Below are 17,324 nucleotides of genomic sequence, written 5' to 3' on the forward strand. Positions count from 1 at the left end.
GTGGGGGATGGTGATACAGTTTGGCTGTGAAGAAGGGCAGAGACCAGAGAACCTGACATGTTCCAGAAGAAGAAGATGGTAAAGGCACTTGTGGTGAAAGGCTGTCACCTTGAAAATGAACAGGTTTTCTGTGTAGGAGATAGTTTATCTTCAATAAAAGTAAGCAGAGTTTATCTTCTGAGGTCAGCAGGGCTTCAGGGATTGGGGTAAAATGCAAATTGTTGTCAGAAACTGTAGTATTGCAATGGCTCCAAACTATTTCAAAGCAAATCTACTGGGTCATATCAGCAAAAAATGGCAGGGTCATAACTCTGGAGCATTGCTCTTCCACCCAGGCAATAACTACGTCACCCCAAGTGTACATTTTTAGAACTCTGAGACTCAGTATGAACAATGAGAGGAGAGCTGCTGAACTTCAGGAAGAGAAAGGTTGGCATCTTAATTTCCTTGCGTACCACCGCATTCCTAGCTGGCTAGTGACCACTGAACCAGAAGCAAGCTCAACAGCCCTTTCCTTGAAGAACTGTCTTTTGTTTTTTTAGAAATCAGAGGAGTGCAAATCCAAACCACTTTGAGGCTCCATCTCATTCCAGCCAGAATAGCTTTGATCAAGTAAACAAACTACAAACACTGATGTGGATGTGGGAAAGAGGAAACTTTATTCACTCACTGCTGGTGAGAGTGTAAACTGCTGTGCTTACTATGGAAATCAATATGGAAGTAGTGCTACTAAGTGATTCCGCTATATCACTGCAAGGCATATGCCCCAAGTACTCAATATACAACACTGATATTTTTGCACATCTATGTTTATTGCTGAATTATTCAAAATAGCCAGGATTGAAAAGGGTATAGATTCTATTAACAGATTAAGGTAATAAAAATGTGGTGTTATACTTGCTTCAGAGCACTCACCTGTCAGCTTACAATAATCATTCAATTAGATGTTTGCTGGGAGGGATCTCTCCCACCCTCGATTTTCTTCCATTTTTCTATAAAACTTTGTTCCAATGAGGCTTCAGGGTTGCTTTCCCAAACTGTGCTGTGGGTCGGAAGTGAGTAAGTTTAAACTTGAGTTTGTAATAAAGACACCCTAAAGTTATTACTTCAGAAATGGCTCCTTGGTGGTCTTTTGGGGTTCATGACTGCTTCCTAGCACAATAGGAGACCATGAGTAGGGAACAGGAAGTACTGAGAATGTGAGAAGAATGTCACATGTGACCTGGGAGTGGAAAGAATACTATGTACTGGGGGTGGGACAATGAAAGGGAGGGTGAGCAAGAGGCATGTGGGGAGGAAAACAAGACACATTTTGTTTGAAAACAGCCATGCTTAAACATAATTCTTTGTATGAAAATAAAAATAAGTAATTTTATTTTTGTATTTGATTGTCTGGTGGTTTTCAGGCATCTGGTTTTATTGTTTCTACTTCAGAACCATTGCAGGGCTGAAGCAGCCTCTTGAGTGGATTTGTAAAACCCCACTTACAGGTAGCTATGTGGGTGAGGAATTCAAAATCTATGATAAGCAGGAGGGAGACCAAAAATAGGGAAGGGAAGAACCTGGGGACTGGGATAAAGCAGGGTTTGAGGTGGCATTAATTCTGAAAACTTCCCATACATGCAGGGGATTTGAAACTCTATCAAAAAGAAAGGAAGAAAGAGTGAAAGAAAGAAAGAAAAAAGAAAAAATAGAAACTCTGCCAACATACCTAAGCCTGAACACATGCTCTGAAAAGAGCTGAGAAGGCCCTGGGTGGTCCCCTATGGCTTACATTCAGGCAAGCAGAAAATGAAATACTAGGTAGAAGTGCAAAGTCTTTAAGAGATACCCAGGGATCACCTGAAAAGTGGAAAACACTTTTTTGAGATATAGTTGTCCAAGAAATCTTTCTCAAATCAGTAGCAGATTACCAAGCTAACAGAAATGTCAGCAGGCCCAAATAACAAGGCATGTAACCTTAAAAATTAATTTAGAAAATTCAGTAGACAACAGAGAAGAAGTCACCACCAGCAACAAAAATCGTAAGAGAGAGAGGAAAGAGAGAGGTGTGGGGGTTGTTGGAGAGAGAAGGGGAGAGTAGGGGAGAGATAGGAAGAAGACAAAGAGGAGGAGGAAGAAGAAGAAGAAAAGAAGAAGAATCATGTAAACTCTAGTCAGCTACATTATGATATAATATGCAAATGTTTATTTTTAAAAATTAAAAATGAGAAACGCAAAGAAACAGCAAACATGGCCTACATATAGGGAAGTATAAAATGTCTCTACAGAAATACATATAACTTAATCATTGAAAAAGATTAATTTAAGCATTTTGAGTATGTTCAAAGAGATGAAGAAAACTACAGGTAGAGAAACCAAAGCAGAGGAGTGCAGTTTCCTCCAAATAAAAGACCAAGTGTGAGAGAACCTAATAGATATTCTGGAGCCGGGGAGAACAGTCCCTAAGCTAAAAGTCTCTCGAGATACTGTAGAGAGAATCTGAATATGCCAAGGAAGCAGAGGGCTTGTTGAGAGGAAGCACCCTGGATGCTGTGGGAAAGCATCTGGAGAACGATGATGTGCAATGGTCAGTCAGAAGGAATGGACACAGAGAAAACAGTGGAATGAAATTTGAAGAAAGGAAAACAAAATTCAAGCTTGAGAAAGACACGACTTTTCACACTTCAGCCATCCAAGGATCTCTGCATATTATAAGCATAATAAATCCACACCATGTTACATCATAACCAAGCTGTCCAAGGACAGAGGGACTCTTAGAAGCTGTTGCAAAGGGAAGCTCATCACATACAAGGTACTTTTACATAATAAACATGAGCTATGAAGGCAGAAAGACAGCAGGATGCTGAATGTAGACAGCTGTAGGGAACAAACCATAACCCAATTCCACACCTGGAAAATATACCCTTCCAAATGAAGAAGAAATTAAGACATTTCCAGATAAACACTCCCCGCTCATCATTCAAAAATCAAAGAAGAAATAGCAATACTGGTGAAGACAGCCAGCATATAAAAGTATCAATTAAGAAGATAATTATGCAAAGAAACAGCAGTAAGTCTATCCTAATTTATTGCACATGTAAAAAGTTATTAGTGACAATAACAACATGAGGAGAAAAGATGAACTTATGCCCAGCTGAAGTTTTCCTGACTATAGAAGCTAAGTTGACATTAAGTCAAAGTAGCTGGTTATAAATATATACTATTAAAATTTGTTTTTTAATTAAAATATACATATGTATGTTGCCTGCATATACATTATAAATATATCATATATTACTGGTGCCCACATAGGACAGAAGAAAGTGTCAGATTCCCTGTGACTGGAGTTACAGGTGATTGTGATCAGCTGTGTGGGCTCTGTGAACTGAAACTGGGCTCTCTACAATAGTAGCTAGTGTTCTGAACTGCAGAGCCATCTCTCTAGCCATATAAATTTAACTTTAAATACAGTTTTCAGCATAACCAAAACCCCAAAAGGAAAATGAGACAGAAAATAATACTAGAAAAAATCACATAAAAAATAATTAAAAGGAATTGAGTTGTATGCAACTGATGTATAAGACAGAGAGAACACATGTGAAAAAGCAGCAAAAATAATGTAAAATTATGGTATTGATTAAACTTATAAGGTATAAATGAATAACTTTTGATCAAAGATAAAAATTGGTTGCAAAGGAAAGAATGGAAATATACATTTATGTAAAGAGTAACCTTCTTAAAGAATGTGTCAGACAAAATAAAGTTTAGGTAAAACATAAAATTTATGAAGAGACAAAAGGATGTTTCATACTGATAAAAGGTGAATATCAAAGCAATAAGTTATAATCTTGTAACTAAATATATACACACACATATATATACATATATATGTACATATATCTGTATATATTCACACACACATACATAACAACAGAAGTCCAATGCATGAAGTGAAATTTGGTAGGATTGAAAGAAAATAATGTTACATGGATTCGTTGAAACCTTATTTTTTAGTAATAGCTAAAACAACTGGATAAACCATCACTAGGCAAATAAAAGGTTATACAACAATTTAGACTGATTAGCACCAATAGACAGAAACATAATTTCTCCCCAAAGAGCAGAATTCAATTCTCTACTGCACATGTAATAGTTCTCAGAATATACCATATATTTATCACAATGATGATAACAACAGTGATGACTAGCAGGTCAGCTAACCATCTCATGTGCTGCTGATCTGAACAGAGAGAAAACACCTGTGAACACACAGCTCTAAATGGAATATCTCCATCAAATTCCTCCCTGCAGAGCTCATGGAGCCTCATATGAAAAGTATGTGGAAGAGTGTAAGATCCAGAGGGAATGGAGGCCACCAGGAGAACAAAGCCATCTATATCAACTAATCAAGAACATATTATCTCACAGAGACTGAAGCAGCAAGCACAAACCTACAGGGATCTGCAACAGGTCATTTGTGGATGTAGTATAGCTTTCAGGTTAGCATTTTTATGAGACTCCTGAGTAGTGAATGACGGTGGTCTCTGATGCTTATGCCTTTTCTTAGGGTTCTATTCCTTCTGTTGATTTGCCTTGTCCAGCCTCAATGTGATTGTTTTTGTTTTATCCTATTGTATCTTATTTTATTATGTTTTGTTATCTCTTAGCAGCTTGTTCTTTTCTAATGAGAGACAAAAAGGGAGTGGATCTGGATGAGAGAGGAGGTGGGGAGGAACTTGGGGGAATAGAGGGAAGAGAAACTGTAATCAGAATATATTGTATGAAAAATGCTGAGGTTTGGTCTGTTCTTATGTAATTATTGCTATGTAACATTGTAATATTAAATACTGTCCCTGGTTACCTCTGGGATGTGGAGAGCCTCATGTACATGAAGTGATGTGATGTAACCTTGCCCCATCCAAATTGTCCCTGATTGGTCAATAAAGATGCCTACAGCCTATAGCTGGGCAGAAGAAATGTAGGCTTCGGATTGTTGGGTTTGAATTCTGAGCAGAGATGATGAGCAGAGAGCAGAGAGGTGAAGAGAGAGGAGAAGTCACCATGGGGTAAGTGAATCATGAGAACATGGCCTTGAGGGCTGCCCAAGTGAATAAGAGTGGCCCAGGCAGAACGTGGTTATCTCAGGGTTATTGACAGGGAAGTAGACAAAATAGCACAGAGGGCTGATATCTGCCCAGGGCTTTAAGGCTATTATAAATATAGAGCTTTTAGTGTCTTTTATGTGGGAACTGAATGTTCCAAGGAGGGGTAGAAACCTCTGGATAATTTTAGCACAAACAGAAAAAGAATTTCTCTCTCTCTCTTCTCTCTCTCTAATCTCTCACCTATCTCTCATCTATCTATCTATCTATCTATCTATCTATCTATCTATCTATCTATCTACCATCTATCTATCCATCTACCAATCATCTATCCATCATCTATCTTTTATCTATTCATTTGTTTATTTATGTGTTATTTATTTTTGGTTCTTCAAAACATTGTTTCTCTGTATAGTTATCATGGAACTTTCTCTGTAGACCAGGCTAGCCTCAAACTCAGAGTTTCATCTGATTATTTCTCCTGAGTTCTAGAATCCAAAGCATATGCCACTGCTACCTGACAAACAGCATGTTTTTAATGAAAAGGGGAAAAGTATCATCCTGCAGATAACCATGTCTTGTGAGCCATGCCTCATGTAACATGTAGGGTTATTTAAACTATACAATCCTTGAGGCCTCCCCACTCTGCCTTGATTTGCACACAGCAGCTGTACTCCACAGCTCCAGCTTCCTGTTTCCCTGTTGTTGGGTGCAAGGCTGTGTGACCCTGCACAGTAGGTTTCTCTTTCTTTGAGCTGTAAGTGGAAGTTCTGTCTTTCAGCTCTCTCAGTGTCTTTCTACTGTGTTTTGTCATTTGCAAGAGTCTCTAAATTATTTAATACAGGAAAAAAGAAGCTGGTCCTTGAAAATTTTCTGACTTCTGGACATCTCTGTTGTTTCTTAATTTGCAGAAGAAGCACACCGTTGTCTTTGCTTTTGTCTTCCCACGAATGTTTTTCTCGATGCATGGCAATGTCCATTTTTCTTTTCATAGGTGTGCCAGTTACACTGGACTAGGGCCTAGCACTGTATAGTTTCATTTTAACTATTTGTAGAGTAAATGAGTTTATTTATTTATTTTTTAAAAGACCACATTCTTTAGTATTAGGACAATGTTTTAAAATAAAAGGGAGATGGCAGGCAGCAAGTTAACTGTCTACAGGAAGTATTTATTTAAAGTCTCACATTATTCTTTTATTTGTAGATATGTAGATAAGAAATGGGTGCATATCATGAACCCTGACTCTTATCTGTCAGGAGCAGGCTATTGATAAGGTTTTAGTATCCCCGTGGGGAGAGAAGTGACAGGTCCTTCTCCACTCAGGGATCGTATGCTGGATTTGACTGTGAGATTGTTAGCTCCACGTGAGGGGAGAGAGTATGCCAGAGAGACGTAGGGTTTGACATTCAATTGCTCTTTAATGATACACAATAAACAATATATTATAACCAATGCTAAAGCTATTGCCACAACGAGATATTGCTACATTTCTTATGCATTGCCTCTATCAATATCGGCACAATGAACACAAATAATAAATTGCTAATTACAGAAGAAATAAGCATAGCAATAAGTACATTATTCATTCATGGATTATATGACCTGAGTCCTTATGAGGTTTTCCATTACAGGGTCCTGAGTCTGAGAAGGAGGGGTCAGGCTGAGGCTTCCAGCTAGTTGAATTGCTAATTTGACCTCTTAGGGTGCTTGACCACGAAGTGCAGGCATTGCTCTCTGGGTTAACTCTTTGATGATCAGGAGCTGAGGAAGCTTGGAGGATCATGCTAGTCAGTCATGGTTATCAGTGTGCTGCGATCAGGCTCCTCTTTTATGTTTGATTTGGCATTACTGTTGACATGCACAGCAGATAACCACTCATGTTTGGTTATCACAGCAAAACTTCACTTCCAGACTTGTCTCTACAAGTACCAGACTTGTCTCTACAAGTACTTTACTTCTATACTTGTCTCTACAAGTTTCCTATTACAAAATGGAATCGGTCCTTGTTAGGGGCCTGCTCCTTACAGCGCAGGTAGATACCAAAAGGTATGTGTAAATCAATAATTATCATAGAAGCTTTATATATGTTAGTCACCAAATAGAGCTGTTGCAGTTCAAATCATAGAGAAACTGATGAATAAATTACCATATATTCTTTGGTAAGTCCAAGCCAGCATACAGGGATGAACTCAGGGAAGCATTTCATTTACGTGAAGCTCATTAACCAACAAAATGAGCAAATGCCATAGGTGTTAGAGCTGTGTTTGCTTCTTGAGAAGCAATACCAAGGAAAGGCATGTTGGGAGTTTTGAGTCACAAAACCACTACCTTAGTTTGGTAAATTTGGAAATGCTTGTCCAGGTTCATGTAGATGTACAGATTCATCAGCTATACACATAAGGTTTGCTCATTTTCCTGTATATGATTTACCATTTAAAAACTACTGCTTTAAAAGAGAATTGCCATAAACTGTATCTTAATGTTTTAATTCCATGAGAGAATGAATGAATGATGCTTTGACTTCTCTCTTTATCTTTCAGCAAACATCAGTACCATTTTCTTCTGTGCAGGCTTAGTCATCCAACTGGAGGCAGACTGGAGATGAAGATAAAGATAGGGGAAATGAGAAAGAAAAGTCAATCTTAAATCGGTTATCTGTGTAAACAAATTGACCAAGGTGTAGTCACTGAGTCCACCCAGGAAGTTATGATGTGTATTTAGCTAGATTCCATTCCAGATGCATGCGTTGGGGAGGACTCCTGCTTTGACCTTGCTGGTCTTTACTGATATTTTGATGTCTGGTAAGTTTGACATTCTGAAATTTTAGGAAATGAAATTGTCTTTGAGGTTAACTTTGGACTATGATAATCTTCCTGCCTCTGTCTCTCCTGATTCCTTGAATTACAGGCATGCACCTTTGTTGCAGGCTAATAGGACCAATTTACCACTACCATTTACTCTTAAGTTGATTATTCTTAATAAATAGGTTTTCAACAAAAATTTTCTACAAATACCAAAGCGATTATTCCATTAGTCATTGTCATGCATTTCAAATGTGTGACTGCCTCAAAAATAAATGCTTCAGTAGATTTCCTGTTTCATCTTTACAGTTGACACGCATTGAGAGAGAAAGGAGGAGGTTGGTGGGGGATCTGAGAAAGGAAACCTCCAGAGTAAATTGGAGGCTCTGAGCTTAGCTAGGAGGGGGCAGTCCTTCTCCACTACAAGGGAAAGGAAGATGATGTGGTCTGGATGCAGGCCAGTGTGTGAACTGGTGCCACAGATTATGGAATCTTTCTTACAGCATTTGTAGTAAAAGTGTTGGAAGTTACTAGTAGAAAGGGGAACCAGAGTCTAAATTAACCCTTATGAGGACAGGACAACCGAGCTACAGTGCTAGAGCTCTCTGCCTTAGCTCTGCCTTTCCAGAACCATAGTCCTTTATTTATACATTATGCTTTCAGGTTTTGTGTTTTTATTGGATTTCTGGTCATGATAATGTGTGTCTCTGTGCTTAGATGTATTTCTAATGATGGTTTTATCCCTTTGTCCCCCATTTGTTTTTAGATTATCTTATTTTATTATTATCATTTAGATGTCTACTCTTTGCTTTCTGATGAGAGAGAGCAAGAAAGGGTGTGGATTTGGGTAGGTGTGGAGGATGTAGGAGGAGTTAGGGAAGAGGAACTGCAATTTTAATCTATTTTATGAAAGAATTTATTTTCAATTAAAATCAAGAGACTGTAGCTTTGTGGTTTATAATACATTCACTATTCTGAAGAAAGGAAAGAAAGAAGAAATGCTTTCTTCCATCATCAGCCCCTCTCCTTGCCCACATCTTTCCCAGTCCACCAAATCCCACTCATGCTTTCATGTCTTGGGTTCATTTTGCTTTCACATGCAACAACATGTGTCACTCACCTTGCTGTACCTGGCTTACTCTGTTTAATATCGTGTCTTCTGATACCATCCTCTTTCTAGCTGATGACAGATTTTTGTTGTTGTTGTATACTTTTTTGTTCTTAATTGAAGATTTTCTATACTTTCGTTGTCTGATATTTACATAGGTATTCTTTGCTTTTGTTTGAAATATACATTTATAATTAGTCCAATTTTACTATTAAAAACACACTAGCACTTCATAGTAGTGTAGATATCTTAGGATAACAAACAAATCTACTTTTTCTTTCCTGTGTCTTTAATTATTGTATGCAAATTATAGAAGTATTATAGGTCAATGTTTCAGAAGCTGATTATGACTCTTTTTTTCTTACTAAGCAGTGTATGTATTCCAGGTTGGCCTCCAATTCATGATATGGCCAGCTGCTCTGACATCATGATTCTCCTGTTTCTCTCTCTGTGCAACCAATCCTGGTTTCTGACCATTATAATTGTAAACATTTCTACAGAACTTAAGGAAGGAATGGAAAGAGGAAAGACCTCTCATCCTTCTTCTATCCTGTTATGCTTCATTTCTTCTGTTCAATCACAAGGTAGAACAGCTGGAAGGAAGCAAGAGGATGAATTTTTTGTGATTCTGTTTCTATAGATTTTGGACAATGGCTCTGTCTCTTCATCTGTGGGAAGTGGTTATTATTGGTCCAAATAGCTTTACATAGGGAATAAGATCTGGAGAAAGGGTTTAATCAAGTCAGATTATGTTTTATGCCTACACTGGACATAGCAAGGGGCTGGAAGAAGGAAGGCAGTGCTACTGTATACCATTGGGCAAAATAAAGTTACTCACGATTGGGAAACAACTAATTAATATCTTTTATATGCAATATTCAAGATGTTGACATATTAGTGGTGATAAAACTTCAAGTTACTATCTTATAATCATTTAAATATTTAAACACTCACATTTAAGTATTTTCCAGGGTCATGTTGTGTGGATAGGAATCAACCAACGCAGACAGGTTCATTTATGATACAAGGTAATATTCTTACTTATCTTATAGGAATGGAGAGTTGACCTTGCTTAGAAACATTATCTAATGCCTTGGCTGCTGGACAGATTTAGGATGAGTAGCAGAGTCTGGTGATTTAGTATTATGGTGTGAGAGAACCTGAATGCCTGCCTCTAAACCTTTGCCATCTTAGAGTGAGTGGTGGGAAGACTGTGGCATTAGCATCCTCCTATGTCTGTGTTGAAGAATTTCTTTCTTCTTCTGATTAGGTGACCTTTATTTGAATGTGAATTGTGAGGACTGAGTTTCCCAAAGAGGCAAGTGATATTGAAGTAGGACAGTGGAGATGTTAATGCAATATTTATCATAAGGAAGCCTTATTTGAAGCAAGGTCTGTTCCTGCTAAAGGGATGACATTACTGACTTTTGTCACAAGTGATTGTGACAGTTAATTTTGTTTAGTAATCACCACTTAGCAAACTTGTATCCACTCAAGGATGATTTAAGTCAGTATATAAGCAATGTGTGGATTTATCGTGCAAGATGTGCATAGCCCACATGTGTGGACCTTTATTTTAGACAATGAATTATGTATTCAATTTTGATAGATTGTACATACAGAAACAAAGAAATGTGAGAAAAAGCCGCTATTGCTGAAATACTTTGATTGGTCAAGCAGCGTTCTAGTGTAACTTCATATAAGTTACTGTGGATAGACCTAACTCACAAGGTTTCCTTTTCTCATTCTCTGTGTGTTTGTCCATCCATATAGACACTACAGTGTCTGTACAGATGGGTATAAAGGCTCTGCTCTGCTGCCCTTCTGTTTCACTGACAAAAGCAGTATTAATAACATGGATAATAACCCCCAGAGGATGGCCTTCCTGCATAATAGCCTACAGAGTAGAAACAAGGGAGACCAATGAAACCACCTGTAGGAACAGGAGCATCACCTGGGCCTCCACACCTGACCACAGTCCTGACCTTCAGATCAGTGCAGTGGCCCTCCAGCATGAGGGGCATTACTCATGTGAGATAGTAACACCTGAAGGGAATTACCTAAAATTCTCTGACCTCCAAGTGCTGGGTAAGTTCAATGTCACATATTGTGCTATTTCAGGTCATCAATTTTAGTTAGAAAAAAATGTCCTTGTGATTTGTGACAAGACTGAATGTTTATTTCCTTTCCATCTCTACAGTCCCCCCTGAAGTAACCTACTTTCTAGGGAAAAATAGAACTACAGTTTGTGAGGCAATTGCAGGCAAGCCTGCTGCACAGATCTCTTGGACTCCAGATGGGGATTGTGTCACTAAGAATGAATCACACAGAAATGGCACTGTGACTGTCAGGAGCACATGCCACTGGGAGCACAACAATGTGTTTGCTGTGTCCTGTTTTGTCTCTCATTCTGCTGGTAACCAGACTCTGTTCATAGAACTGAATCAAGGTGAGTACCTTTTTTTAAAAAGGAGAAATAATTGATATTTAATTTATTCTTCCATGAAAGATAAATGTTTTAACTTTATTCGGTTTGTTGTAAATAGAGTAGCTAAAACCTGTTTAGGGAAAGAAAGAATAAAATCAGGACAGCAACTGAAGCAGAAAACTTGAAGCTGTTTGCGAGCTCCTGAGACCTGCCCTAACCTGTCTCACCTGGAGAGAGGTTGCTGCTGCCCATAGTGTGTTGGCCTCTAGGGTGACTCTAGGCTGTGTCAAGTTGATAGAGTTAACTAGGACAACAAACACACTTCAGACACTAGCAACAAGTTTCGTTATCACCTGTCCTTCTTATCAACTAGCTATAAATTCTGGATGTTTCCATAATTCACACATCAGGTTCAGTGATTTGCTAAAATGGTTCACCAAACTGAAGAAGACACCTTGTTTGCTTTACTGGTTTAATATAAAGACTCCAACACAGAGATAGAAAAATTGAAGAGATTCATAGGACCTTTTATGGAGGAAGGAATATAGAGCTTTATGCCATCTCAAAGATTTCTATGCTTCCAGGTCCTAGATGTTATCCCCATACAGAAGCTCCTCAAACTGTACTATTTAGGATTTATATTAAAATTTTGTTATATAATCATGAGGGTTAATCCTTGATCATTGGTGATTAACTCAATATCCAGTCATTCTTTCTTCACAAGATGTTAAGTGGTTATGATTGTGGCAGTATAGGGCTTCAATTCCTAACTCTCCAATTACAATTTAGTCTTTCTGGTGATAGCCCCTAACTATGAAGCTCTCTAAGATTTTCTAGACCCCAGTCATTTTATTGGCATACTAAAGATATTTTTACTTTGTTGGCAATTCTTTTAGGACCTATCTTTCAGTAGATGGAAAACAAAGACCATATATGAATTTCATTTTTTAATTTTTAGTATTTTTTGATATATTGTCTCTATAAACACTCCTGGATGTCTTACAACTTGTAAATATGTTCTGAGTATCAATTTACATCACTGTACCTGTATTAGTGCAACTCTCATATCTCTTTAGAAAAAATTTCTTTTTTCAGAGAAAAGTGATTAAAGCAGAAACTCTCAACTTGTCAAGGAAGAAAAAAGCAGAAAGATTGTAAAAGTCACCAATCAGGGAAAATCAGAGAAAAAGTCATTTGGACATGACAGAATCTCTGAATTCACAAACTCATAGCAATGGAGTTTTCTGTAGAGGACCCAAACAAGACCAAGCCAGTCAATACTCCAACACAGAATGGAAAGGGACTCATGAGTCCCTGCTCTGCCAACTGAGGAGCTCTGGACAGTTAATGGTTTCTTGAGGAGAGAAAGTCAGTTATCTCTAAGGGTATTGCATCTAGTAGGCTCCATCCCAGGAGCATATGGACAATATAACCTGAAGCCAATGAGCTATTAAAAAATAGATACAAAGTTATTGAGGTAACAAAGTGCAGTATTGATTTGGCAGGAGTTAGAGGAGGGTTCGATGTGAATTTAATCACAATACTATGTATGAAATTCATACTTTTTTTTTAAATGAAAAGGAAATATTCTTTTCAAAAGAACATTTTTTTTGTATAAAAGATGGATCATAGATGCACTGCCGACAGAGAACTTGGAGGATCTTAGCTGATTGAACCTGAAAACATCTTCCCAAAGGAGTAACTTTCCTAGTCACCAAAGAGGCTTTGCAAGCTGAACAAAGAGGGGAGCATCAGGTAGTACCACCTAGCTGTGAAGCTTATGAACCACAGCAATGACCAGCAAGGTTGGTCCCTAAGGTTTGATAGTGGCAATCAAATCTTGGCAGCAACCAACACTTGTCTAATTGGGTTTAAGGCTCACTCAAGAGGAGGAAAATCATAGCTGGTACTGAAGACCTTGCTAGTGACTCAAAGTGTTTGTGAGGGCATTGATGTCAGAGAGGAATCAGTCATAGCCCTCCTCTCATTCACCATAATGCCTAACTTCTACTCTATACTCACTAATAAGCATGGCTCTTAACCCGTAACAAAGAAGCTCCTATTTGTAATAGAAAACATCACAAAAAGCCACAAATGGTCAAAATGCAGAGAACACAGGTCATGGGATGTTTAGCTCCCATGGATACATGCACAACACAGCTCTTACTTTTAATGCTCAGGGAATATTGTAGAATAGGGGACAGAAACAGTATAAGAGCTAGAGAAACAGGAAACCTGTGGAAAGATTGTGTCTCCTAGAAATGTCAGGGAAACTTCCCCTATGAAACCTCAATAATATAGCTGCCTAAACAAGACGTAAACAATAGATATGCAAACATGGAAGAGGAAATCTCACTGGGCCTTGAATTTCGATGAAGAACTACAGTTAACTAAGGGTGCTAAGAGTGGGAGAAGCAGTCTTCTTTCAGGGATGGGCCCCTAATTGGTATTTTCATATCCTGTATAAATATGCAACAGTAACACTTTATAAAGTGGATGAAGCCAGGAATTTGAGAGGGAGCATTGGTAGGTGGTGGGACCTGGGGGATGGTGGAGGAAGGAAGAAGACAGGATGGATAATGTAGTTATATTTTCCTAAAATGGAAATTCGCATGTTTCACCTATTTAATTGTATGTTTTAACAATATTTAGTGTGCATTTCTTCATTTTAAAATATTTGTCAATGCCTATCAATCACAAAATCTAGACTTGATTCTTGAGCTTGATCCTGAAATCCTATTTCAATTTACGTTGCGTTTGACCTGATCATTTCCTCTGGTAAATGGGGTATGAGATATTTTTAGGAGGTATATTTTTCTTTTGTTATCTAACTTATCTGTGGAAATGCAGTATTGATGTGGTGTCTGGCATTCCCAGAGAATCCCCAAAAAATATGAGCTGTATCTGAATTATACTTCATAAGGTTTTCTTATTTTAGTATTCTCTAAATTTTAGGACCATTTTTAAAAGATTTTAAAGATTTTGCCTTTAATTTCTTGCTTAGAACAATTATTGAGCTGTCCTGACATTTTGCCCTTGCCTATATTTGAAGGTACCACCAGCACCCCATCTTCCTTGCTGACCATTCTCTATGTGAAAATGGCCCTTTTTGGGATTATTATTCTCATCGTAGGATTTACTTTCCTCAAGAAGAGAAATTATACCAGGTAGGACTGAAAACTAATGTATTAAGACTCATTAGAAAGAAAACATTGTTATAAGTTTGAGTTCACAGTGGACTGGGGAAATATGTTATGTGTCCCTGCCATGGGCGCTCCTTCAGTCCTTCTGCAGCAAGTCTTTGTGAACAACAGAGCCCAGGCACAGGTGTTTACAGCTCTGGTGAGAGATTCTACCTTGCTACAGTTCTGACCTAGGAGGGACCTACATTGGCCCCATCACTGAAAGATTCTGTAGCAGAATTGAAGTTGCTGAAACATTATAAGTGTTTGTTTACAAGTTTATTGACTTATGTTTATTCTGGCTTAATTGTTACATATGTAATTTGTTTTTGTGTATTTCTAGAACATGAATATCCATATTTCTGGAAGTCCATTATTCTGAGGATACAATACAAGAAAACAGCCATTTGCAATCAACTTTCTCTTTGAAATCCAGATTACCTGTCTTTGCTGTCTTCATGTTTGTTAGAGTTCATCTCACAGTTGGCAGTCATACAGTATGACCATATAGGCAAAAGCTTAGTGCTTACCATCAAACATGCCCTGAATGACCCATCTACTCTCTCCGTTCTCTACTTCTCAGGCCACAGGAAAAAAAATGGCTTAGGAAAAAGTGAATAAGAGTTCTGGGTGAATTTTCTTCACTTAAGTCCCCCAGGAGTGGCTTCCATAAACTTCTTGTTCCTAGGCTCGTTTTAGATGATTATCAAAGTTGCATTGTCAGTACAATGACCAGCAACATCTTCAAGTCAGCCACCAGCTGCTGGCCTTCTTTCCTTGCTTGCTTTCTAGCAAGTAATATGACAGTTGCCTTTTGTATTAATCATTGAATACATAACTAAGATTTATTTTCAAAAATCAGTATCTCTGTACTTTAGGGAATGTTAACAGTTTTATCCCAGAGAAGTCACTGTCTGTATCATGGGGATAACACTGAGATTCCACTTACTGTTTAAAGTCCTAGTGTCTAAATTCCATTTGCAGTCTGCATTCTGCCTTATAGGGGGTGGGATGAAATCATCAAGGGTAAGGGTAAGACACTGGTGAACTGTAACAACTGTAAACTGAGACCTTGTCTTCACTGGATACACATAGTATTGCTATAATAAGAGTATGTTTTTAGCTAAAAGAATTATATCTTAGATAAAGTGATTGGGGCTATTTTATTTTTAGTGAAAGTCTATGGAGAACATGAGTGCCCAATATTAGAAGATGCCAGGATGATAGCTGGTGGTGGTAATTGAAAGGTTAATTCAGCGCATGTCATACTGTAATGTAGTGGATGATGTCAGTGTAGTTGATAAAAGTGTGTTGCTCTATGATACTCTTTTATTCTATGATCCTGTTTTCAGAGTAGTTTCTACTCAGGTGGTGGCTACGGAGAGTAGAGGATTATATGTGGGATAAATATGGACCAAGCCTGGAGTAGGAAACATATCTGCGCAGATTCAACTGACTAATACTTAGTCATATGATCACCATAGTCAGCTTTTCCTTAGACACCTGAGCAAGCTCAATCAAGTTCATCAGACAAGAGTCTGTGTTGGAGCCTCCTGGCCTGCAGTGTGTTGAAATGAGACAGAGTAGGACTCTGGTGTGTCTTTAAATACTGATGGTCTCTGGATGTTCTAGCTTTGTAACTATACTGAATACTGATGATAACTTCGAAAAGTCCTAAAAACTTTCCTGCTCATTCTGAGGGTTAAAAGCTATTGTCTTTATCTAAGGTTCCTCTGTTTGAGTCCTGAGAGTCTGTTACCTCCCAGTTGTCTGGAACATTCTATAGGGTCCCCCAACTCCTACCTCTTGAGTTTGCCTGTTTCCCTTCTTTCTGCTGATCCTAATGGCTTCAGTCCTGCTTCCAAGGCCCCCCAATACCTGATCGTGTACCCCTTTTCTCCTCCCAATCCCTTCTCCTACTCAGGTCTCTTCCTCCTTCTGCCTACAATGATTGCCTTTTGCTTTCTCCCAAGTGGGATTGAGGCATCCTCACTTGGGTCCTTCAGCTTGTTATCTTTCTTGAGTTCTGTGGATTATATCCTTGGTATTCTGTGCTTTTTTGGCTAATACACACTTATTAGTGAGTTCATCCCATGCGTGTCTTTTTATGTCTGATTTACCTAACTCAGAATGATATTTTCTAGTTCCATTCATTTACTTGCACAACTCATGATGTTTTGGTTCTTAATAGTTGAGTAGTATTCCATTGTGTAAATGAACCACATTTTCTGTATCCATTCTTCTGTTATGGGACATCTGGGTTGTTTCCAGTTTCTCACCATTGAAAATAAGGCTGTTATGAACATTTACATACATCATATTATATAAAGCATATACTATACCCGTTGTGTTATTTATTTTCTAGTGAAGACCTTGAAAGTTAAGACTTTAAGTTAAAGTTAAAATTAAGCTAAATTAAAGTTAATACTTGCTCATTCACACCAAGAAGACATGATAGGACTAAGTTACAGTAACTCAATCCTCAAACATATTATTCTCATGACACATTTCTACTATTTCTTTTTAGATGGTGGATTAATTTTTAATATAGTAAACAAATTTATAACTTGAGTTAAATTTTAAAATAACACAAAATGAACCATTAAATTCTTTGCTTCTCTAGAAGCTAAATATTTGCACCCAGTTTTGTATGCCAATGTAGTTTTTATGTTTTTACTTACATCTTCCCAAAATTATTGTGTAAAAATATAACAGAAGTA

At 37.9% G+C, this 17,324-nt stretch overlaps 1 protein-coding gene across 1 annotated transcript; it reads left to right on the forward strand.

Annotated features, from left to right (window-relative positions):
• Nucleotides 1-5,001: 5,001 nt before the first annotated feature.
• LOC114636590 (cell surface glycoprotein CD200 receptor 2-like) lies at nucleotides 5,002-16,945 on the forward strand. Its single transcript, XM_028784665.1, has 7 exons — nucleotides 5,002-5,048; nucleotides 7,626-7,886; nucleotides 9,966-10,022; nucleotides 10,768-11,082; nucleotides 11,195-11,443; nucleotides 14,475-14,589; nucleotides 14,948-16,945. Exons 2-7 carry the CDS (start codon nucleotides 7,823-7,825, stop codon nucleotides 14,952-14,954), a joined length of 807 nt encoding a protein of 268 aa, XP_028640498.1. The 5' UTR covers nucleotides 5,002-5,048; nucleotides 7,626-7,822; the 3' UTR covers nucleotides 14,955-16,945.
• The last annotated feature ends 379 nt before the right edge of the window (nucleotides 16,946-17,324 follow it).

This window comes from Grammomys surdaster, unplaced genomic scaffold (assembly GCF_004785775.1).
Source record: "Grammomys surdaster isolate TR1022 unplaced genomic scaffold, NIH_TR_1.0 124555, whole genome shotgun sequence".
Lineage (NCBI taxonomy): Eukaryota > Metazoa > Chordata > Mammalia > Rodentia > Muridae > Grammomys > Grammomys surdaster.